The sequence below is a fragment of the Podarcis melisellensis genome (genome assembly GCF_964234715.1).
Source record: "Podarcis melisellensis genome assembly, chromosome: 4".
Taxonomy (NCBI): Eukaryota; Metazoa; Chordata; class Lepidosauria; order Squamata; family Lacertidae; genus Podarcis; species Podarcis melisellensis.
Window position 1 is genome coordinate 70,655,741 of NC_138531.1, and position 24,243 is coordinate 70,679,983.

The 24,243-nt window shown below is 41.2% G+C and overlaps 1 protein-coding gene across 2 annotated transcripts in view; it reads right to left on the reverse strand.

Moving 5' to 3' along the window:
- Positions 1–307: 307 nt before the first annotated feature.
- The window catches only part of NFKBIZ (NFKB inhibitor zeta), a 33,426-nt gene continuing 9,490 nt past the window's right edge, over positions 308–24,243 (reverse strand). The window contains exons 1-12 of one of the 2 annotated variants that reach the window (XM_081908469.1): positions 13,238–13,579; positions 9,645–9,784; positions 8,148–8,184; positions 7,927–8,030; positions 7,087–7,838; positions 6,656–6,761; positions 6,261–6,407; positions 5,551–5,614; positions 4,611–4,780; positions 3,745–3,855; positions 3,438–3,605; positions 308–2,099 (exon numbers count right to left, since the gene is read on the reverse strand). In XM_081908469.1, coding sequence (XP_081764595.1) covers positions 2,046–2,099; positions 3,438–3,605; positions 3,745–3,855; positions 4,611–4,780; positions 5,551–5,614; positions 6,261–6,407; positions 6,656–6,761; positions 7,087–7,838; positions 7,927–8,030; positions 8,148–8,184; positions 9,645–9,784; positions 13,238–13,484 — 2,100 coding nt within the window. In that variant the 5' untranslated portion in view covers positions 13,485–13,579 and the 3' untranslated portion in view covers positions 308–2,045. Of the gene's footprint in view, positions 2,100–3,437; positions 3,606–3,744; positions 3,856–4,610; positions 4,781–5,550; positions 5,615–6,260; positions 6,408–6,655; positions 6,762–7,086; positions 7,839–7,926; positions 8,031–8,147; positions 8,185–9,644; positions 9,785–13,237; positions 13,580–24,243 lie in introns of those variants that run through there. The other variant, XM_081908470.1, reaches the window with a different exon arrangement.

The following is a 24,243-nucleotide window of genomic DNA, read 5'->3' on the forward strand; positions in this document are numbered from 1 at the left end:
TTGGCAACCGTGGGTTTTTAAGATTTTGTGAAGCATTGACTACATATTTTCAAGATACATCCTCAAGGACTACAATTTTGGAATTTAAGAAGGGGGAGGTGGGGGAACACTGAGACTCTCAAGGTGCTGTTCTGTACCAATTCTAAATGCTCTGTTCATCTACCAGATTATAGACAACCTTTGTTATCACTTGGAAAAGGAAAAGTTATTTGTTCAATGTTATGCCAAAAAGCCCAGGTTATTGAACTTGTACCCTTAAGAAGGCCTGGATATCGGCAAAACAGTCAGCCAAATCATGAGACGCCAATGCTATTGATTAAACAACTTTATTCCAAAATGTGTATCAGATATTACAAGAATAAGCTCTGCTTTGGAGATATCATTCCTCCAATTATTTGTCTACAAGACATACTTGGTCAAACAATATGATCAGAATAACTATGGAAAAGATATGCAATGCAGAATAGTCACTCAGGAAACAGTAAATGTACAGAGGGAGCAGACTTAAAAGCATGCTGCCTAATTGTATAAGCAAATAACTATATAAATGTATTTAATATGTTTTATCTACATTATCTGAAGTACTAATTTGAAAATTTTCAACAACAAAAACAGTTACTACCATTCTTAAAACATTAATACTTGACTGTCTACGATACCTATGAGGTAAAAACAATACAATAGAATTAAATTTCTGCAAAGCCCTGAGAAATACTTTTCTCAATTCAAAAACAGAGAGACAAATTCAGCATATGAACATAAGACAAACCCTGATGGATCTTCCCAAGGGTTCACGTAGTCCAGCACCCTATTTCTAACCATCGTCAGAAAGTCATATGAAGGGCATGAAGCAATGATACCCACACCCCTGTTTCTTTCCAGGCAACTGACATTCTGAAGATGAAGTTTCCACCTCCCATCATCCCTGACCACTGGACATGGTGTCTGCAAAGGCTGATGGGTCATTTTTATTGAGCTATCCATCACAATGCCAAGACTTCCTTTACAATTTACTCTGAGGTCAGCAAATTTAGATCCCATCAGGGTATATGTGAAATGGGATCTTTATGCCCAAGTGTAAATCACTTGACAATTACACTGAATCTCATTTGTCATTTTCTTGCCTATTTGGAGCTCTTTATTCAAACTAATTTGGTGTCATTTGCAAATCCAGTTCCTAATATACTCAAGAACATGCTTAATCCCTTATCTGAAATGCACAGATGAAGAACCAACTTTAACCTCTCTATGAATGCTTCTTATTAAGTTAGAAACTCTGAAATAACTCTGAAATAAGAAATGGAAAATATATAATGGTGTGAAAACCAAATGTTATTCCAATTAAATGTAAAGAGAATAACTTAAAAATGAAGAAAAAAAACAGTCCAAAATGTTTTCTTTAGTTTTCATAAACTGTTGCTGGAAAACTGGAGATGATAAATGTTCCCTTCATAAATTAGTCTGCAAGGTGACTACACAGGTATCAACTTCCTCAACAAAAACATACCTATAAAAGCCATTAAATGCTTATAAAAACTTTACTGAATTCTACACAGAATTCTCAAATTTAAAAGTTAAAAATTTGTTTTGTCCTGTATCAAACTGCAACAAACTATTACAATTCGAAAATCACAAAGCATCCTATACATGGTACTGCATAAAATAAAACACGTATGATATAAATGTTTACTTGCAAAATGTTATGTTAGTATTCTTAAAAAGCTTATGTTTCATGTAATGAACAACAGCTCTAGAGTGTTTAAGTTTCTTTTTGAAAAGTAACAATTATTCTTGCCTGATATTTGTTACACTACTGTTGTAAAGTCAGTTAAATGGACCAGCTCAGACTGATCCAAACTACCTGGGTATGAAACATTCCCATCTGGTTCAGAAGTGTTGCCATTAACCCACTATATAATAGTAAACAAGATATTTTTGTTTCATAGAAACAACTAACATTTGCCTCCACTGGACAAATGGTCTATTTACAGTAACATCGGCTGCCTAACTGACAGCGAGCGTAGGTCATCGTTCACTCATGGAGCTTAATAGACTGGTGATCTCTGCTGAGTCGTTTTTCCTTTCAAGACCCGTCTTATCTGGAGGACGAAAGAGAAGCAACGGGTTATCAACGTTCACCGATTCTGACATTATGAAAAAATACATTACAGTTCCAAATACATCTACTAACACCTAACTCTCATTGAACGTGAGGAGACTTAACTTCCAAGGAAAACATGCCTAGTACAGTGGTACCTCTGGATGCGAACGGAATCCGTTCCAGAGCCCTGTTCACATCCTGAAGCGAACGTAAGACACGACTGCGCGTCTCGTCGCTTCTGCACGACATCATTTTTAGCGTCTGCGCATGTGCGAGCAAAAAGTAACGCGCTCTGTTACTTCCAGGTCGCCGCGGAGTGCAACCCGAAAATATTTAAGCTGAAGCGTATTCACCCCAAGGTATGACTGTACCAGGCTGACAGTTACACATCAACTGAAATGAACAAAGCTATCTATCCAACTAGGTTTCCAGATAAATTCTGATAGTATAAAAGCCAGATTTCATCACCACAGCTGTACAGTCAGTCAAGTCAACAGGATTGTGATAGTTTAGCCGTTTACCGACCTGCCCATGACGCAGTTTCTAAGAAACGTACAGGGCATCAAGGATTATTCAGGTAAAGGATTATTAAGGTAAATAATCAACCCAAGCTCAAAAGACTGATGTTTACATCCGTAGCTTTACAGACTGGAATAGCTCAGTCAGTACAGCATGAGACTCTTAATCTAAGTCACGGGTTGGAGCCCCACACTGGACAAAAGATTCCTGCACTACAGGGGGGTGGACTAGATGACCCTCATACTCCCTTCCAACTACACAATTCTATGATTCTATACGCATAATTATGTTGATACCACACATATTTTTATTTTTAGTTGCTCAACATCTCTCAAAGCAAGAGTCTCTTCTTAAAAATAAAGTATGAACATACTATCTAGGAATAAGGGAGGAATTCAGCTCAGTCTGGATTTTAATGTGAACCCACCTAATTTGCAGTGTGCAAATTGAAACACAGTTATTCTTTGAAATTCATAAAATGCATGCATTGGTGATATATTGGTGATATATATTGGTGATATATTGGTTTTATATATTATATTATATATATATATATATATATATATATATATATATATATATATCAGGAAAAATTCCTTGCACAAATGTTCATATTAGGAGAAATTTGCACTAAAATGGTGATGAGCTTTGATGCAGATTTTTATTTTTGTAAGGCAAACAGATATGGAAATGTGAAGACTGAACTTAAGACTGGGGGGAAAAAGAGAAACTGAAAGATGCCAAAACTGGCAGAGCTGTCCATCCTGATTACCACCCACTACACTTCAAAAGAGCTCCAGCTAGTTGCATCTCTTACCTCAACTCCTACAGGGCCATCTGGTACTAGGTGAACCGGCTGCTCATTTTCCAAGTTCCTGGCACTGGGATCAGCTCCCTTCCGCATCAACAAGCGAACTGCATCCAGCTGACTCACCCGATGCTGCAAGCTGGCAGCTACATGGAGTGCGGTATTACCATTATAAGCCTGGATGAGGTATGAAAGAAACACCATTATTCTTTAAAAAAATGTATATGCAGGATGCTTTGTTCCTTCAAGCAGCTACATGTTGAATTAGACATAGTGCTTTATGCTAATCTCTAGTGCTGGCTCAACAGTAACATACCTTGGCATTGATAAAGGAAAGGCAAGTAGGCAGCTCCAAAAACAAACGAAGGAGTTCCACATTTGCTTCTTCCGCTGCTAAGTGAAGGGCAGAACGGCCACTTTTACGATCCTGTCCAAGGGGATGGGGAGAAGCCCAATTAATTTTGCACAATAAGCACTGAACCACTTACAAAATGCAAAAAATAATAATAAATTGCATGAAAACATAAACTGCTCTACATAGTTTCTTTTATTTGTCCCTACAACTTCAGAGGTCGCCACTAATATTTCCATTTTACAGACAGAAGATGAATCTAGGGGATAACAGGGGCACCTAACGATTCAAGGCTGGGGTGGGCTTTGAAGTTTGGAACCTTTATTTCCTCTTGTCCGAGTCTAACAGTGGTATCTATTGGGACACAATGACTCTAGAATAATTAAGACCAAGTAATTCAAGCTTCGACTCCCAAGAGAATCTAGCTTTCAGTCTACTGCTGGATTTATCAGTGTTTGCACAACCCAGCAAGAGTCACCCATGATGAAATCCCAATTAAATTAATGAGACGCAAAACAATTCAAGCATGTTTACTCAGAAATAAGCCCCAGCGATTTCAATGTGGTTCACTTCAAAGTATGCTTAGAATTGCAGCCTCAGTTCAATGTTAGTTCTATTAAATTTAGTGGAATGTATACCCCTATCCTACAGATGTCTACTGACAAGGGCTGATAATAGTCCAAAACATCTGGAGGCTGAGGAAGACTGTCTGAAGCTGGTGCAGATCAACTGTTAAATGTAACACTGAAACAGACGCTAAAAAATAGTATGTGACTCAACTCACTGACACAAATCTGGGCTTGTTATCATGATTTTCTTGCCGTACTTACTCTGGCTTCAACAGAGGCCCGCATCTCAATGAGAAATTTGATGGTGTCTGCCAACCTCTTGCCTTTCAACCTTAATTCCTGGACCTCAGGAGTGTGAGGTGACTGCTGGCTCTCTATGTCATGTACCACCGCATTATGGGCCACCACTGCACAGTGCAATGCTGTCAAACCTAATAATGAAACACAACAAGTGAGCAATTTTTAAAAACAACAACAACACTGTTTTGAATGACTCCCTTCTCCAATGACTGACTCAGAAACTTTAGTCAACCCAAATACCAGTAAGCCAGGTTTCAACTGCTGTTTCTTTGTTTGCAAACCCTTAGAGCATTTTTAACCTGTTTCCAACATCGCTTGAGAGAAAGAACTAAGGTAAAGTTGCTTGGCAACTGGAAGATGTAAAATTAAGTATACATATTTTTGAAAAGCCTTTCCATGTGTAGATACCCTTAACAAAAATATAGTTCAGGTTTACCAGATACTGCTGTCCCAAATAAGAAAAGAATAAAAGATATCCACAGGTTTCAATGGGTAGTTATGATTTTTGATTCCTCTCCTGACAGTGGCACACCAACTTTTTGACTTAAGTTACATGGGGCAGTCATCCTGCTACCATCATGTCCAGCTGCCTTGCATTCCCAACACAGTGGAGCAGGCTCTGATTTGTATATCGATGAACTGGAGAGCATCAAGTGTAGGATGAAATATGAATGAGTATTTCACCAGCTTAAAGTATTTAGTAGAAGCCCTGATCGCCTTCCCCTGCTCCAAATACTGCTTTGGATTTTTCTATTTTGAAGTGGATGTCAATAATAAAACATTCCTGTAAAATATTCCATATGAAATCCAAGGGCCTAAGAAGCAACAACAACAAATTCAGCATGTTTTTATTAGGTTCTTTGCCTAACACAACACAGAAAAGGGACTCTTGGCTACTCACCATCATAATTTGTTGCCTCCCAATCTACGTATTGGTTGCTTACAATGGCTCCTTTCTCAATTGCCTGTAAGTGCAAAATGAGAGCATACGTTAATCCTGTACAACTGGGCACAACGGTAACTGAAACCTCCACATATTATTCTAGATTATTTAGATTATTTTAACCAATATTATTCACTCAGTAAATCTACTGAGATGGTGTTTCAGTCATGCAGAATATTAGATCTAAGGCTCACAGATTTTTAAAAAATATTCAGTCTATTTGTAAACGGAATTAGTTATAGTGAAGCCTAAGTCTTTCTTAGCATTCTGCAGAGACAGCTACCTCCAATTAAATTTCTTTAATGCTCTTTCTTTGCTCAATTTCCTTACTTTTGGGGTGTGGACAGAACTGTGCTACAGGATCCACGTAGTATTACCACACACAGTCACTTCTAGGGGTAAAAACTACCTTTCTGTGTTCAGCTACACTCCTCCTATTGTGGGGAGAACAGGATGTGGTGAGAACTTAGCTGCCGTGTGAGTTGGGGAGTGGCATGTTCCACAGGTCATAACATGTAATGGAATACTAGCTCCTTAGCAGTCATTTACAAGATTCCAAAGCATTAGTATTAGTATAACCCCCAAGTACTAGAGGCACCAAAGTACATGTCCATGCTACATGTCAGGAGAAAGGGAGATAGTTAGAAGATTCAGCTCTGGCCGCTTACCTGAAGGACTTGTGCATGCCCCTTTTCAGCACACACATGCAAAGGCGTCCTACCCCAGCAATCTGTTGTATTCACTTGCGCCCCAAGGCTAACCAAGTCCTGTACAATGAGGTGCTGGTTTGCAGCCACAGCCACCTGCAGGGCACTCTATAAGAATGAAAAACAAGATGTTCACCAAAATCCTACCAGAAAATAGCAATCACCGAAGTATAATGAAATATTCCCAATAAGCTACAACCATTTCAGAGTGCAGCTTGCCCAATGTACTTCTAAGGCTACCGTTATAAATAAGCCGCCATGTTAACCTTTGAAGTTAATATTAACAGGCGTTCAAAGGTGTTTTGCATTAAGTCTTGGAGTCGTGCAGTGGGAGCCAGTTACGCTGAGAGCCTCACCTGGCCATTGTGTTCTTTAATATCCAACATGTGCAGGGCTACCATCTTTCTTGCCAACACATAGGAAACTGCTCGGCGCCCCTGGGCAACTGCAATGTGGAGAAACCTGTGGGGAATAAATATTGTGTTTGTTTCCTTTTTAATATTGAAAAAGCACATGTGTTTAAGGTGTTATGAAAACCCCTTCCCTTAAAAATATCCTAAATGCCAAACAACTTATGGAACTTGCAGACTGCAAGGGAGACAATATATCATTACACTGTTGAATGCACACCTCAATTTAATCCCATTTTGAAGGGCAGCCATAGAAGTCTGTGTGAGATATTTTTTTTAATGCACAGTGCAATAATTGACAATTAATGAGAGAGGTGTCTTATTGCAAGCATATTATCTCCATTTTAGTACTGGTTAACAACATGAACAAAACTTACGTGTCACCATCAGCGTCTTTGGCAAGAATTTGATCTTGAGAGATGTTGGCCAGTTTGCTTTCTTCCTGTTCCACTTGCCACTGGAAGAAGGATTTGCCCAGCTGCGCTGTGCTCCTGGCGATACCCTGATGTTGCACAGACATATTTGAAGTAGCCAATGGTACACCATGTTCTTCAAGAGCACCACAGAAATTACTGGGTAGCTGACTGAAATTCTGAGGGTGGCTGCTGACATCAGTTTGCTGAGGAAGTGGTTGAGGGAGGGGGGCAGAGATGTCTGACCCTTCTGAATCACTTAAGAGAGAAGCAAAGCTTTGAGTAGGGCAGTACTGCAGTTCTTGGCTTTCAAAAACATGCTGATAGTCAGAGGACTGGCTGCTAGTGGAGTGCGGCCTGCAATCCATAAGGGGATTGTAATGCTGAGACAAGTTCTGGGTCTGTGTGGAAGAAAACTGATAATTCTGGGGTAGCTCCATCATCTGTGAGGGGCTGCTTGCTTGAAATGCTTGGTACCTTTGAGGAGGTGACAAAGCTTGTGCTCCAACCATCTCTTGATACTGTTCCCCTGGAGAGTTAGGATTAGTCATGGTGTGAAGCCAGCTCACTTGCACTGTGTTCAAAGAAACTGGGCAGGATTCATTCTTAATATTCATAATGTTCTGCAGCATATCACAACTGCTGTCTTGTTTGGGATCATTCATATGGGCGTCCTCCATGTTGCTATCCATTGATGTTGGTGTCTGTGGAGGTGTCTGTAAAATAAGAGCACACAGATTTTGAATGATCCTGCGCAGGTGAGAAATGTGTTTCAATGTGAGCAATGACTATAAAAATACATACCAGGAGGTGAGGTTGGAAAGGAGCTGTTCTTTTATAACAGGATACATCTGAAAATGAGTCCTGAGCTTTTCTTTTTCGACCATTAGTTAATATGTTCTTCAACTCTAATGAAAAAAAGAGAAAAAAATGCTAAGTTTCAGTTTGTACCCTGCTTTTCAAGTATGCTTTTCTAAATACTAACACATCTAAAGCACTTAAAGGATATAAGTAAAACACGGTACCTGTGTATGGGTCATAATTTGGTAATCCTCCTTGTACCTGTTTTTTAAAATTAAAAAATGGAATTATTTATAATATAGTGAGAACATTCTCTCCAAGTCCTAAGGCAGCTCTAATGACAAGAGGAACCATGCTAACTTTTTCTAATGTTATATTAATTAAGTTCTAAAATCACATTAAAATGTTCTGAAAAATCAGTACACGCTAGATATTTTCAGGAATGTTTTGAGAAGAAGCCCATCATATGCAGACTGCAACCCTTTACAACTTTACCTGGAAGTAAGACCCATGGAATTCAATGAGCTGAGTAGATATGCATAGGACTGCACTGTCCTAAAACTCCATTATTAGTTACAGCTTTTACAATGTATTCTGCTTCATCCATACAAAGCCAAGCAAACTCACTAGGAGTTTCAACCTGCTATATTATCTACTAATCCAGTATGGTACAGGATAATTTAAACAAAACAAAATGTGGCAGGAAAATAGCTTTTACAGTTAATCTTCTAAGCATTTCAACATATTACTCATAAATGTGAAGAGTAGCTGACTGAAAAATTTGCATGTGTGCAGGTAATTTCTGAAAATATTGTTATTCAAACTGATCTCTGATTCTTACTTTGTTTGGAAAGCATTACCTCTGTGAACGAGCCGGTAATATCACAAAAGTATATGCATTTTCAGAATCTTAAATATTTCCAGATGATGTTGTTTTGCCATTATAGCTTAATCATACAGTTATATATTTGCAAGACAATTCAAGGAATGTATGAATAAGTTTGTAAAGTTTGCTGATTCTAAAATCTGCAGCACCTGCGGATACATGCTTAAACTGGTACGCAGAACTGCTGTATCAAGAGAACCCTAAATAATGAAATTTTTATATTGCTGTTTTCTAAAGCTTTTCTCCTATATATCAATAATGACTTTACTGTGCAACTGCTGGCCCTTATGTAGCTAAAACAGCACAAGCCATAACAACAACAACAAGCATTTATATGCTGACTTTCTGCCAAGGCTGATTTGCAATTTTAAAGGACTAAAACAAATGATATAAAATTTAAAGTTTAACCATGCAGAAGGGGGAGGGGTAAAGTTCTCAGGGAAAGCAAAACACAGAATCGCTGATTATGAAAATAAGAATTGCCATTTTAGATCACACCAAAGCTCTACCAAGCAGAATGTTTGCTCACCAACAGACTATACATCTGCAGAAAGTGGTAGTTTTATGATTCCAGCATCTGCCATACTTCCTTGAAATTATGAAAATTCCATTTTTAGCTATCAAATCTCATATTCACTGACAAATCAAGGCACAACAAATTTCTTTTTTTCAAAGGCAGGCAAGCTAGCTGCCGTGAATTACCCTACCTAACAGGAATGAATTCCATGTGCTAATTATGCCCTGTATACATTTGTACGCTACTGATATTTTAAAAGACGAGAGCCTGTGCCATTTCTGAATAAAATTATTTTAAAAGAAAAGCAATGTTCCGTACCTTTAATTCATCTGCACCATGGTCTGAGGACATCTGCTTGCTGTTTCTGAGGTGCAGCAACAGCTCTTTCACCGAGTTTTTCACACGAACGCCTTGAAAAGGTCCTCTTTGTTGCTTTCCTCCCCCCATACGTTGCTCAACTGTTGAGACACAAACAATGAGAAATAAAATAAAAACATTGATAACAATTAAACAGAATAATGAGTTTTTTAAGAGAGGGTGGATTTGTACATAATTTTAGCCAAGAAACATAGCTAATCCTAAGTTAATTACACAAAACCTTAAAAGTATGTACAAAAGATATTTTGTCAACTTTGTTGTCACAAACACAAAAGAAACTTCTCTCTCCCCCCCCCCAATTTGAAAGGTTAGAAGCGGGGAGACACCAGTCCCATATAAAGGATATGTTAGCATTAACATGGCTTTACGTGAATGAATTTTCAGAATTACTTGTGCCTGTCACCTCCATAATGAATCCACTTGTCCAAGAAAATGTGCAACCAAAGAGATGAACTGCAAATATTACATTCATTCTCTTATGTCATCATTCCTTTTAACATAAGTCTACTCTGAAGGTGAATAAACAGAAGTGAAAAGAGGAAACAACAATGTACTGTAATACTATCCAAGAGAGAAGTTGTGACTTCATTTTAAAAAGTACAAACCCTTCCAAGTTTATATATAGAAGCACTGAGGTTTACACTACATTTAAATAATCTGAAAAACCACTTGCTGGAGAACTGGAATTTCTGTCTAGAAAAAAAAACCCAACCCAATTTATGGGCAAATGATTTCCTCTTTACAGGTATGCCTAGTCAAAGCAATTAATTGTCCTTCATTAAATTGCCTTATATTGTATCCTTCAAGACAGAACTGGTGTCTACTTGAGAAAATATTGTGAAAGCAATCAAAAACAAAACAAAATATTTCAATTAATAAACTACTTCAGATTGTTACTTGTAGAAAATACAAACCAATGTAAAATAAAAAATATAGTACCACAATAGTTTTCTTATGGAAAAAGATCAAACTGGCCAGAGAAATAAAATCATCACACTATTTTAATATTATGAAGATACACACAACCGATATTCTTATGCTACCTTTTAAGATAGTTCCTGAATGAAAGAAAATTTGTGGAAGCAACTTCAGCACTAAAAACACCATGAAATTATATAAAAAGACAACTGAGTTTCTTAACTGTATACCATTTCAACTGCAACAGGTGCATAAGAAACAAAAGCCATTTCAGCTATAAGAAGCACTATTTGGAAATAAAAAATATTACATTGTTTAAATAAATTGTGCCTCTCTGCCTATTTATATTTGGTATAGATAGCTTTGTCCTTGTTCACTCCACACAACATGTTGTACAAAAAATAAAAGTGAAATCTTTCTATATAATGAATTGTGTTAGCAAATCAATACAAAACGTTCCACTTTCATGAAGTGTTATAAGATTCAAAAGCCTGGATATGAGTCATTTCAGAAAAGTTACCAGACTTAACCATTTTCTTTTCCAGTTAAATTGGGGGAACCACACTAATCTATTTTATCTTCCAGCACCTGGAATTTTAATTGAACTTTATTTGCAAATCCCACTAATGTGCTTAACAAATTATTTGATTTCTCCCTCAGTAATACGGCAAGCAACTATAACGAAAAGTTAATACAAGCCAGAATTTTGCAAATTTGTACTTCCTGAACACAAACACACACGAGAAATAATTGACAGAAGATTCTACCTCACTGAAAAGGGTCAGTAGGATAAACTCGCTTCAGACCCACATTAATTGGCATGACTGTAGTATCCTGCTTACACGCTGCTTAATTCTACCTAAAAGCTTAAGGACATTTCATACCTGAAAATACTGGTGAATTCCAAACTAACTGATATAAAACGCCTTAACTACAATTTTTCAGTTTCTTCACGAAATGGATACAAACTGCTGGCACTTCAGCAGCCTGCCATGTTGTGCACTTGGGGAAAGAGGGAAAGAGTGCTTCTTGAGGCGGCTTTTACAACTGCATCGTTCAGATATTGCAAACGGGTTAATGGCAACAAGCTTATTTCATTTATTGGGACATTCCATGCAAAGGGTGAATCTAGACCAATGGCGGGGGGGAGTTGCATTTTGATGCCCATGCACTCAAGTATGAGTGGGACTGATCTCACAATAAGCACCCAAAGCAACTTCCACAACCTTCATAAAACCCTTTCACCAACAGAGCAGCACTGGGGGATGTACAGGTGCAAAGTGTATTGCAACTTGAGATAGGAAACTCAAGGTGACTTTGGACATATGTTTTCCATACTGTACTAAAAATCCATAGACCTTTTCCATTATGGAGCCGAGAACACATTCAATACACTGGATGGAGCCTAGGCTGGTTTACAGTAATGGTCACTTCCCACATTATGCTTGGGCATACTGAAATACTTGTGTGTATTTCACCTTTTCAGCCACTGATTTGAGACTCCTGCGGGTAGTGATAAAGCGGGATATCAAATCCAAACTCTTCTTCTTCTGATGTGCTTTCTCTTTGTTTGAGTGTCTGTGTGCACACTCGCGTGCAAAGCGCTCCCCTTGCCTACCAATAACAAGCAACTCTGCACTAACTTGCAAATCGGAATGAGGCACTTTGAGCTGTGCAGCTGCATATGTTCATAGCTGTCAACCTTCCCTTTTTTTGTTGGAAATTCCCTTATTCCCTGTTTCCCGTTGCTTCCCGCTGCTATCCCGGATTGTTAGATATCCCATAGACTGTCCCCGGGACTGGTGAGGCTGCTGATCCCTTAATTTCAAATCTGAAGTTGACAGCTATGGCATATGTTGCAGCAACATACAAACAGGAACCCATGCAGTTCGGAAGGGCGAATTAGTGCCTAACCAAAGAAGCCATCTTTTTCAACAGCGCTGAGAGTAAAGCTACACGGTGGCAGGGAAAGGAACTCAGAAACTAGCCCCCTGAAGGAGACTATGAGCCTGGGTTTCCAGACAGGCGTGCACAGAACTGTATAGTTGGAATGACCCTGGAACCCGAGGCTCTAGTCCAACCCCCTGCAATGCTGGAAACTCAACTGTTCCAAGTTTTCCAAAGCGGCCACGCAGCGCAATTGGCATCAACTTCTATGCGGTTTTGAGGGTGGAATAGTATTATTTGTTTTTGTAACAGTCTTTGTTTTATTGGGACCTGGTGGGATACGCATGCATATGCATACGAATACGCACAAACACAAATACACACACTTTCTCTCGCTCGTCATTTAATCCGGATTCACCCTTTCCAAGCAGCCCCCTTATCCTCTCCTTGCCCAAAACCTATCCAAACAACCGAAGTGCCGCGGAGCGTGAGCGCGCTCTCACCGCCCAGAGCGGGATTGCCAAGGCGCAAAGGAGACTATATATATACGACATAAAAAAGAAAGGAAAAGCGGCGGAATACTAAACGCGACGGACCGGCGACACCACCCTCTGAACGGCCCCCTCGCCTCAGACCGCTTCGTAGAAGAAGCGGCGTAGAAATCCCTCCGCGCCCCGAAGGTTTGTTTTTGGGGCTGCGCGCGCGACGGATGCATGAAATCTGTATACCTTCCCCGGCTGAGCGCGCGCCGCGCCGGGAATAGCGCCTCGCGCCGAAGTCGCCGCCGCCTCCGCCGCCTCCGCTGCTATGGCCCGAGTCGGACCCCGGGGACCCCGGCGAGGAGTGCGTGGGCGAGCAGCTCCCCTCGCTGGAGTGGGGAGAAGCTCCGTAAAAAAAGGCCAGGTTAAAAGGGCTGCTGATGGAACCGTCGACGCCGCCGTCCGGCAGCTCGTCGCGGCTGCTGTCCACAATCATGACGGCTGGTGTCGCGCGGATGGCGAGGAAGAGGCAGGCGGCTGCTTGGGCTCAGCCGGTGCGCTGACGGGGACGGGAAAGGGCTCGGCAGGCGGAGGCGGCTGCCTCGGCTCTTATAGCGCCTCCACGCCCCGGCGACGAGGCGGGGGGAGGAGGCGGGGCGGGGCGCGGCTGCGTCTCTGCAAGCGGCACTTCCAGTAAGTAGGTCGCCGGCCTCTGTCAACAGCCCTCCCGGCTCTCTCGTGACTCGCCGCCTGACTGCATGGCAGGAGGGGTGGGCTCAGCAGTTGCCTCCAAGCAACCCGAAGGAGCCTCGCCCGCCGTGGCGCGCCATTGGGCACCTGGCGGCGGCTGCTGCAGCGGGAGCATGGAAAGGGAACGCTTTGGAGAATTTACCCGGCGCTCAGAGAGAGGCGGCTTGCCGCCGCTTCGTGTTCTTCGGCGCCGTGTCCCGCTGAGGAGATGGGCCGCGGGGGAAGACCTCGGCAGCTAGGGTGGTCTCTCTTCACATATGCCCTGTGCGTGACCAGGCGGCTGTTGTTGTTTAGTCGTTTCCGACTCTTCGTGACCCCCTGGACCAGAGCACGCCAGGCACTCCTGTCTTCCACTGCCTCCCGCAGTTTGGTCAAACTCATGCTGGTAGCTTCGAAGACACTGTCCAACCATCTTGTCCTCTGTCGTCCCCTTCTCCTTGTGCCCTCCATCTTTCCCAACATCAGGGTCTTTTCCAGGGAGTCTTCTCTTCTCATGAGGTGGCCAAAGTATTGGAGGCTCAGCTTCAGGATCTGTCCTTCCAGTGGGCACTCAGGGCTGATTTCCTTAAGAATGGATAGGTTTTATTTTCTTGCAGTCCATGGGACTCTCAAGAGTCTCCTCCAGCACCATAATTCAAAAGACCAGGCAGCTAGGCAGGCACAACTCTTTACGATGAAGTTGGTGGTGATACCCGTGTCCCTGTTGCTCCAGTTAACATTTTCCTAAACTGAAAAGGGCAACCAAGAGATATGACCGAGACGTACGAAAATTAAATGTGGCTGCTTCTCTCTCTCGTTCAGTGGTGGCCAAACTTGGCCCTCCAGCTGTTTTTGGCCTACAACTCCCATCATCCCTAGCTAACAGGACCAGTGGTCAGGGATGATGGGAATTGTTTGGCCACCACTGCTCTAGGTCAGTGCTAACATTTGGGAGTGTTCCTATGAAGCTGAACAGTGGAAAATTGAGGACAAAGAATGTACCTCTCGTAGTTGAACTATGGAATTTATTTCCACAAGATGGATGGCAATGAGATTAGCCATCCCATTTGCATTGGTATGGTCTGAGCTGGGAATTAATCTGTCTTCATAGAAGGCGTGACTACTTCCACTTGTCTGCAATTCCTACCTGCATTTATTGTTAATAATAATAATAATAAATTAGCACTATTAACCCAAGCAATCCGATTCAGATGATGAAACTCCACCGCAGCTCTCACTATCAACCCTTAGCTTGGTTATCTGTTATCACCCTGTTTCTGAATATATTATGGCATAAACCACACTTCTCCAACTTGGTGGCCTCCAGATATTGTTGGCTTACAACTCCCATCAGTCCCAACCATCAAGGCCAAAGGTCATGAGTGATGGGAGTTGAAGTCCAGGAACGTCTTGAGGGCCACAGGCTCCCCATCCCTGACATGCCATAATTAAAAGGGTACAGAATTGCCCCTTTAGTGAAGGTAACAAAAAAAGCCTCCACCATTACAAGCTTCCAAACGCTATACCTCATAAATAAATATTCAATTTATTAAGCTAATAAATTGAAACATGATATACATGACCTACCTAATGAGGGTTATGAATGTTCCTAACTGATAAAATATAAATTGCCAAAGGTACACCAAATTTTAAAATGCTGAAAACTGGTACATTATCCCTTTTATAAATATTCAATTTATTAAGCTAATAAATTGAAACATGATATACATGACCTACCTAATGAGGGTTATGAATGTTCCTAACTGATAAAATATAAATTGCCAAAGGTACACCAAATTTTAAAATGCTGAAAACTGGTACATTATCCCTTTTATACAGGCATGTATTTTCCTAAATTTTGTTAAAAACAAACAAACTGCATATATATATATTCTTCAAGGTTGTTGAAGAAGGCACATTTTCATTGGTTTGCTAAAGTTCTGGGCAGCATTCTAAAGGTTAGCAAGGTCTTCCTGCTTCACAGTTGTGAATTATTCATTTTAGCAACTAAAATAAAACAGTGTTCATTCAGTTTAAATTTTGAAGCAAGAATGTTGCCACTCCATGAACATTTGTGGAGGGGACAACCTAGTGGATACTGTGTGAAACACCTTTTCCATATGGGGAATATAGAGTGCCTGGGACCATCAAATATTCCTTGCATTGTCCTGGTCTTCTCCTTATGAAGTATCTGAGCCTTACTATATTATTAGATGAATCCTTCTGTGAGTTGGCCCATGTGTGTTTGTTGTTTCCATCAGTGGCTGGCAGACGCATTAAACACTGGGAGGGATCCCTCTTCTAGCACTTTTAATCATCATTATGCTGGCTCACCACATTTTAAAAAAGAAGTGTTTTATTTTCCATTACAACGATAATAAACCGACAGTTTTAAGAAACACTGGAGTACTAGTATTCTTACCACATTACCCAATTTCCTCTCTGATTTCGCACTTCCGCTGCAAGACGTTAAAACATTGCCAAATCTACAGCTCTATGTCTCCCGATGCACCAAATGCAGGATTGATGCTGGAGTACTTTATGTACTTTATGAAAAGCACCCAAGAATCTCTGAATTTGTCCTTCACTCTAGGTCCTCTGCTAAAACTGTGGTGTTCCTTAAGTTTCTCTAGTAACAGGAGCTGCGAGACCTTGGGAAACCAATCCTTATACGTACTGATATTTCTACCCAAGCAGCAACCAATACAAACACAATAAGATTCTTATGTGCTTGTTCCCCTTTGGAGTTTCTGAAAGCAACAGCAGAGCTTGTGTTGTATCCTGAACTTGTGGGATTTCACAACATTATTGCTGATCATAGGCTGTTGTTGCAGCATAGGTGGTCTTCTGGAAACCAGAGAAAGAGCAAGATGGAATCGTCTTACTCCACTGGGGGGATTTTTAAACATGGATGTGTTTCTGAAGAAGTGATTCTACTTTGTGCATTCTGATGTGCTGCTGTCATAGAAAGGCCTTTAGTAGCCTTTCCAGGAACAAGAATAATTTAACATTCCTTCGTAAGGTCTACACAAGCCAAGATTTCTTTTACTTGTGCACTGCTCTCTCAGACTCCTACAGCTGAGAATTTATTTGAAGGGAATGAAGATAGTCCCTCCAGGAGAGCCTAAAGTGATCACCTAATTAACATATCCTACAGCCACATGCAGAAACCCCTCTAAAATGTAAAACTCTTCATCTGGACAGAAAAAATGTAAATGAAGTCTAAAAAAATTGAGTAGGAGGGAATGCTCCATTTCTTGCTACAGTTACCTACAGAAATTCTGTGTGGCATGGACATCTTCAGCAGAACTATAAGTAGTACTCAAATACCACTGAAGTGCTACCAAATGAAGACCAGTGTATCACAGAAACAGGCTCTTCCATCCTGCACTCCTAAACACCCCTACTTAAACCCACCAGTATGCTCAACATTTACTTCACAATTCAAATCTACTGAGGCCAAACTTCTGTTGTTGAGCTTTTGCAGGGGGGAGGATGAGCCAAAGTCATTGAGCTTTTGTTGAGTTTTTTTGGGGGGGAGATGGGGGTCTTGCGATCGACCAGTAGATCACGAGATACTCTGGATAAAAAGCATACTGCAGTAGTAGTAGTATCAGTATCAGTAGTAGTAGTATCAGTTGAAATTGCACGTAGTATCTGTTCACATAGCTTACTGTGTCAAATAGGTTGCTCTTTTTCTGTTTTCCTTTCATTCCATGAATTCATAAACTTGAAACACAAAATGGAGGAGTTTTTAAAAGTGAAAGTGTTTTCCAAGTGTGAGGAAACTAAACAGTCATGCTCAAGGTTTTAATCTGCATCATGATTTGTCAGTTAATTGCACAACTTTTTGAGCTTTGAAACTGATGGCACTAAAGAGAGAATCCCCCACACACACAAAAAAAAAACTTTAGGTACTGTATTATCATTGATATTCCAGATCTATGGGCCTCTATATGGAATTTTTTTCAAGCTAAAATGACAGCTTTCTGAAGGAAATGCTCCAGCTATCCCATTTTGACAAGGAATACCAGCTTAATTAAATAGTACTGGTGATTCGGTCATGCAGACACACAGACAGCCTAGTTAAGCCAGAGATAGGTACAGTATATTAAAGTTCCGTGATTTCCAAGGTAGAGTTAAAAGAACTTTTAAATCTCATTAACTTTGAGGTATATATAAATGTGGATCATGGAATGCAGTGTCTTGGTAATTTGATTGTTCTGTCAGTGCAAGCTTTTGCTTTTTTCCCCCTTTCATTTTGATGTTTTAGTCTAGTAACCTTAACACCCATTGGGAATGGATCAACCAATTCTCTTTTTCCAGTTTAAGGAGATGAGAAGCTAGGTTGTTCCCCCTGCCACCTGCTTCTTGGACAAAACCTCTTTCCTCTTCAACAGTTGGGCCTAGTGGACATTATCAAGGTTTCCAAAGCAATTCTGAATTTTTAAAATCAGGTTCTTAACATGATGTGAGATGAGTGGGAGCGATTACAGGGCTGGGCAATTCAGAGTAGGTGACTCAACCTTAGATTGAAAAGGTGGAGACCCATCTCCAAGTGGTTTGCCAAAATAATATGGCCCTACAGTGTTTCATCAGATCTCTAATAGGATTGTTTTATCTGATTATTTTACCAGAAATCTCAGCTACCATCTAAATTTTAAAGCTCTCTGGGATTTTTTCCTGTCTTTCTCCTAATGCCACCGCTAGCACCAAATAAGTTGTTATGTACTAGATTCTCAAATACTGGCTTTATTTCATTGTGGATGGCACATAAGCAAATATATTCCTGCTGTGTGTGAATGCTTGTGTGGTTAATTACAAAAATTTAGTTATGGATATAATCATAAACTGGAATTTTGCTGTTTTTCCCATCCCTATGTAACATGTAGTTATTCCCACTGAGTCATTCAGAGGAATGGAACTGTAGTAGTTGAAGCATGAGCTGGAAGTCCCCAGTTGAAATCACAGCATGTACTCATTCATTGGTGCCTAGCCAAATACCAGTTTCCCAGCCTTAACACTTCATTTTGCCATCAAGGTAAACGGGTGGCGCTGTGGTCTAAACCACTGAGCTTCTTGGGCTTGCCGATCAGAAGGTCAGCAGTTCGAATCTGGGGTGAGCTCCTGCTGCTCTGTCCCAGCTCCTGCCAACCTAGCAGTTTGAAAGCACACCAGCACAAGTAGATAAATAGGTACCGCTGTGGCAGGAAGTTAAACGGCGTTTCCATGTGCTATGGCTTCTGTCATGGTGTTCTATTGTGCCAGAAGCGGTTTAGTCATGCTGGCCACATGACCTGGAAAGCTGTCTGGACAAACGCCGGCTCCCTTGGCCTGAAAGCGAGACAAGCGCTGCAACCCCATAGTCACCTTTGACTGGACTTAACCATCCAGGGGTCCTTTACCTTACCTTTACCTTTACCTCTGCCATCTGTACTATGGACATGAGTTAATGATCCTGGCCACTATAGCAAGGTTGCTGTGAGGAATACTCAGATAATATATATGAAACACATGTAGCTTCTAGACAAAGTTCTGTATAAATACCAGACATTGTTATCTAAAGGAACTGAGTGATATTATTTCATTGAATGTCCTGAAAATATCTAAACAGCATTGCATGTGCTGGTTATGAGGTGGTGGGGGGGGGTCTCTTTGGCCAGGGTTGTTGCTGTTGTTTTTTAATCAAAGCCTTCTTCAGGCAGCCAAATAGCATGTCATCATGTGAGAGGAGCCACAGGGACAACCACAGTAGTATAGCTATTCCACTCACTCCCAGATTCTCATTTTAAAACCCTGATGTGGTTCTCATGTGCAGGGAGCCTCTGTGAGTACAGGAGCCCCCCCCCCACACACACTTCAGTAGGTCCCCCGCCATGAATTGGGTGACTTAAATGGTGATGAAGGGGGAGCACACTCATCTACCCACACACCCCTCTTAAGGCATTAACAGAATGCCTGGTGAGACCTTAGCTGATAATCAGTCCAGCTCTGTATGCTGGTTTGCCAAAGAGGTATTAATTAAAGCCACGCATTGAGCCAAAGTGTTGTAGTGGATAGAGCAGTGGCACTTTGCCCAGGGAGAACTGCTGGATTTAAATCCATACTTAGCAAGGAAGTTCCCAGATGAAAACAGGCCAGTCCTTGTCTCTCAGGCCCAACCTGCCAAATAGGGCAGAGGTATGATGTTTATGTCACACAAAACTTCTTCAAGAAAGGAAAACAATATAAACAGATTTTTGTTCACATCAGCTCACCTCGGAGCTTTTTGCACATTTCACTAGCTATAAGTGTGGCTGGCAAAAAACATACAGCAGTCACTAATCATTCTTGTTTAGAAAGGAATAACTATGACCAACTGAGACCTAGAAAACAAAGGCTGTCATATTGTGCACAGTTATGTGCCTGTGGGTCCTATGAAAGTGTTGTAACTAAGCTGCTCATATCACAAATGCAGCCCATTAGCATGAATGGGAAGAGTATTGTTGCTTTCATGCCCTGCTTATCAGGAACCCATAAATAAATGGATTTGATGTGATCCAGCAGGGCTCTTCTTAATGGAAGAGTAATTTAGGGTTGTATCCAGTGGTGGCTTTGAAAGCAGAAAGTACTTGCACTTGTGCAAGGTGGAGCATCCAATTTTTACCAATCCTAGCCCCTGCTACAGCCTTCTGTGCATACTGTTTTGGAGGGTCTCCCAACCATCAGGGGGTTGCAATGGATGGGGGAGGATAAATGAAAGCCAGGTGCCCAGCCCTGTATGCATACAAAGCACAAAACCACCTATGATACAAGCAGATATCCACAAAAATGGTAAAGAAATCATCTGCACAAGAGAAAGTGAAACTTAAAATCACTATAGCTGTGCCCGTCAAGTTAACCATTCATTTCTTGTATTACAAAATAACTTTTAAAAGTGCCAATTAAACATTTTTTGACCATCAACAATTTATAGATTCTCTAAGGCCAGGAGAAAATTCCAAGAGCGGAAAAACTTGGCATTAATAGATCACCGTACATAACGCAGCAAGGAATCAAAGGTGACAGTTGTTTGTGGAAATGATTAATGATTAATCAAGGCCATAACTTAAAAGGACATTTGCCTGCAAATTTTAAGTCTTACTGAAATGGGAGCATCACAAAAATGACCATGCTTGCAATTCACATTTGTCCAACAAAAAATGGTACCTTTTCAATTTCGTGAGCAGAACAGCATAGGAGATTCCCATGATCACCACTGTACACTTTAGTGCTCGACCAGGGGTGAGGGAGAGCACAGAAGACAGTTGTGCAGGTGATGCTGTTCATGCTAAACCATTGTTTGATATGTAAATGGAGAAGGGACCAGTAACTGTGAAACAGCAGTGCTGTGTGGCCTCTAGGGTTTAGGTTCTTAGAAAAGTGTTCATGCAGAAGCAGCTGAGCAGCCTGATCAGATGTGTTTTTATTTAATAAAACAATTGTGTGTGGTTACATCCAGATAGGATGTAACTAAAACGTGTAATCACAGCCAAATCTGCAGTTTTCAAGAATGGGTGTAACTGGCACATAAGTCTAATTTGGGCAAAGATGCATTGGATAACAGCCATTAGCTGAACAGCCAAGGATAATGTTCAGTCCAGAAAACTACAAATTTGTGTTTCTATGGGGACTGTTTATAGCTCAGATGTCAACAGGATTTTCTCTCTGTGCCTGCTGCAGAAGGAATGTCGAGAGCAGAAATACCCCTTCATAGACCTGGAACTCGTCAGCAGAAATAGACTCTTCACACTGCTCAACAAGATAGGATGCTCAGCTTGCGTGCTGAGCATGCTGCTTTATGGAAGTGACACAGAGGCAACTTACACCTGCCAGGAACAACACCTCAATGCCTTCCGTATGTCCTGCATCAAGACACTCTCAAAGATGTGATCGTCCAAGCCCACATTCCCAGCATGTCTCCAGTGATTATTACGCTGACTTGGTCATGTACATAGAATGGATGGTGATGAAGAAGAACATGCTGATATGGCAGGATCCCAAAGAATGTGGGTGGAGAGGCAAAGTTCAACTATTTCTCTCTTTGTTGGGTTCCCAGCAAAATCACCCCTTTGAAGTTATTATTTTCATTTCAAGGGAAGCTCCCATTGCTACCAATGGAGGCTTCATTTGAAATGCAGATAGCCTTGAAGAGGGGGGTTTTCCTCAAGAACCTGGCAGAGAGAAAAATAGAGGAACAACTGCCTCTCCTCACCACTCACTATGAAGATAGTTCAGATTGTTGCTCATACGACTCCCAAAAATATATGTACATTAACAAAGATCCATATACAGATAGGTAGCCGTGTTGGTCTGCCATAGTCAAAACAAAAAAAATTCCTTCCAGTAGCACCTTAAAGACCAACTAAGTTAGTTCTTGGTATGAGCTTTCGTGTGCATGCATGTATCTGAAGAAGTGTGCATGCACACGAAAGCTCATACCAAGAACTAACTTAGTTGGTCTTTAAGGTGCTACTGGAAGGAATTTTTTTTGTTTTAAAGATCCATATAGTTAAAGCTATGGTTTTCCCAGTAGTGATGTATGGAAGTGAGAGCTGGACCATAAAGAAGGCTGATCGCCGAAGAATTGATGATTTTGAATTATGGTGCTGGAGGAGACTCTTGAGAGTCCCATGGACTGCCAGAAGATCAAACCTATCCATTCTTAAGGAAATCAGCCCTGAGTGCTCACTGGAAGGACAGATCCTGAAGCGGAGACTCCAATACTTTGGCCACCTCATGAGAAGAGAAGACTCCCTGGAAAAGACCCTGATGTTGAGAAAGATGGAGGGCACAAGGAGAAGGGGACGACAGAGGACAAGATGGTTGGACAGTGTTCTCGAAGCTACCAGCATGAGTTTGACCAAACTGCGGGAGGCAGTGGAAGACAGGAGTGCCTGGCGTGCTCTGGTTCATGGGGTCACGAAGAGTCGGACACGACTAAACGACTAAACAACAACAAACTGCATCTAGAGGACTAACATCACATCTAGCTGCAACACAAGTAGCTGCATAGGATTGCAACTTTGGTGTCAAAGAGGCACAGCAGAAGGATAAAAGTTAACTTTCCTCAGTCTGCCCCTTTGAACAGCATGTGCTGCATTTCCTCTCCTCAATGAAGGTTGTCATAGAATCAAAGAACTGTTGATTTGGAAGAGACCCCAAGGGCCATCTAGTCCAACCCTCTGCAATGCAATAATTTCAACTGAAGCATCCATGACAGGTGGTCATCCAACCTCTACTTTAAAAATTCCAATGAAGAAGAATCCATCGCCTTCTAAAGAAATCTGTTCCACTGTTTAAAAGCTTTTAGTGTCAGAAAGTTCTTCCAGATGTTTAGTCAGAATGCCCCTTGGTTTCTTTGGCTTGGCTGGAAGCCATTGGTTCGGGTCCTAGCCTTTGAAGCAGGAGAAAACAAACTTACTCCATCTTCCATATGACAGCCCTTTAGATATTTGAAGATGACTATCACTGAACTAACAGAAAAACAGCTAAATAAATTAACTGATAAGACTCTTTTATTGACACCATACAGGAAGCTGGTTGCAAGAACATTCACAAAGTAGACAATTTATAATTAGCAAACATTGCATTATCTACACAAATATTTGCTGTACCAAAGTGATTGCCACTGATGTCAATCCGCTCTCCCCTGCTCCACAAACAGGAATAAAGTAACACTGTAGAAGTCCAGGTTAATTTACACAAAAGCAGCTGCCCTATCCTTATCACTAGAGAATGGCCTCAGTGCCGACTAATAATAAAAGTAATGTTGTTGATTTTGTTGTTTCCGTTCTTTGCCTTTCCTCCTTTGAGAACTTAAGGCAGCTAACATGAAAAATTAACACACACAAATGAAACCACAGCACAAAACACCATACAGTATAAGGTAAAATATAAGAGCCAACTTTAAATTATGCATGTTGACTCTCCCTTTATGATCAAAAGGCTTGCTGGAACAAATGAATCTTAAGGTGTTGCATGAGTGAAAATAATGTGGAGGAACGTGTCCATGATGTCAACAGGGAGGGATTTCCAAAGTCAGGGTGCCACCATTAAGAAGGCCTTGCCTTGTATAGCAGCTTCCATGCTGTGTTGACCGGGTGTCAACTACACTTCTTAAAATCCAAGTTGGTTGGTACTGGGGAAGGCACTCCTTCAGGTAATTGGGTCCTCCTGAGCCACTTTCAGCCTTGTAGATCAGTACCAGCATCTTGAATTGGGCCTGGTAGCTCGCTGGCAGCCAGTGCATTGCTTTCAGGACTGGTGTTCTGGGGTTCCATTTAGATGACCTATTCAGAAATTGGGCAGCAGCATTCTGTACTGCTGCCGCTTCCAGACAGTATTCAAAGAAAGTTCCCCATAGAGTGCATTGCAATAATCCAATCAGGAAGTTATCAGAGCATACACTACTGCAACCAAGTTATCCCAGTCCAAGACTGGTTTTAGCAGATGAACCAGCAGAAGCTGGATATAGACTTCTTGCCACTGAGGCCACATGCACCTCC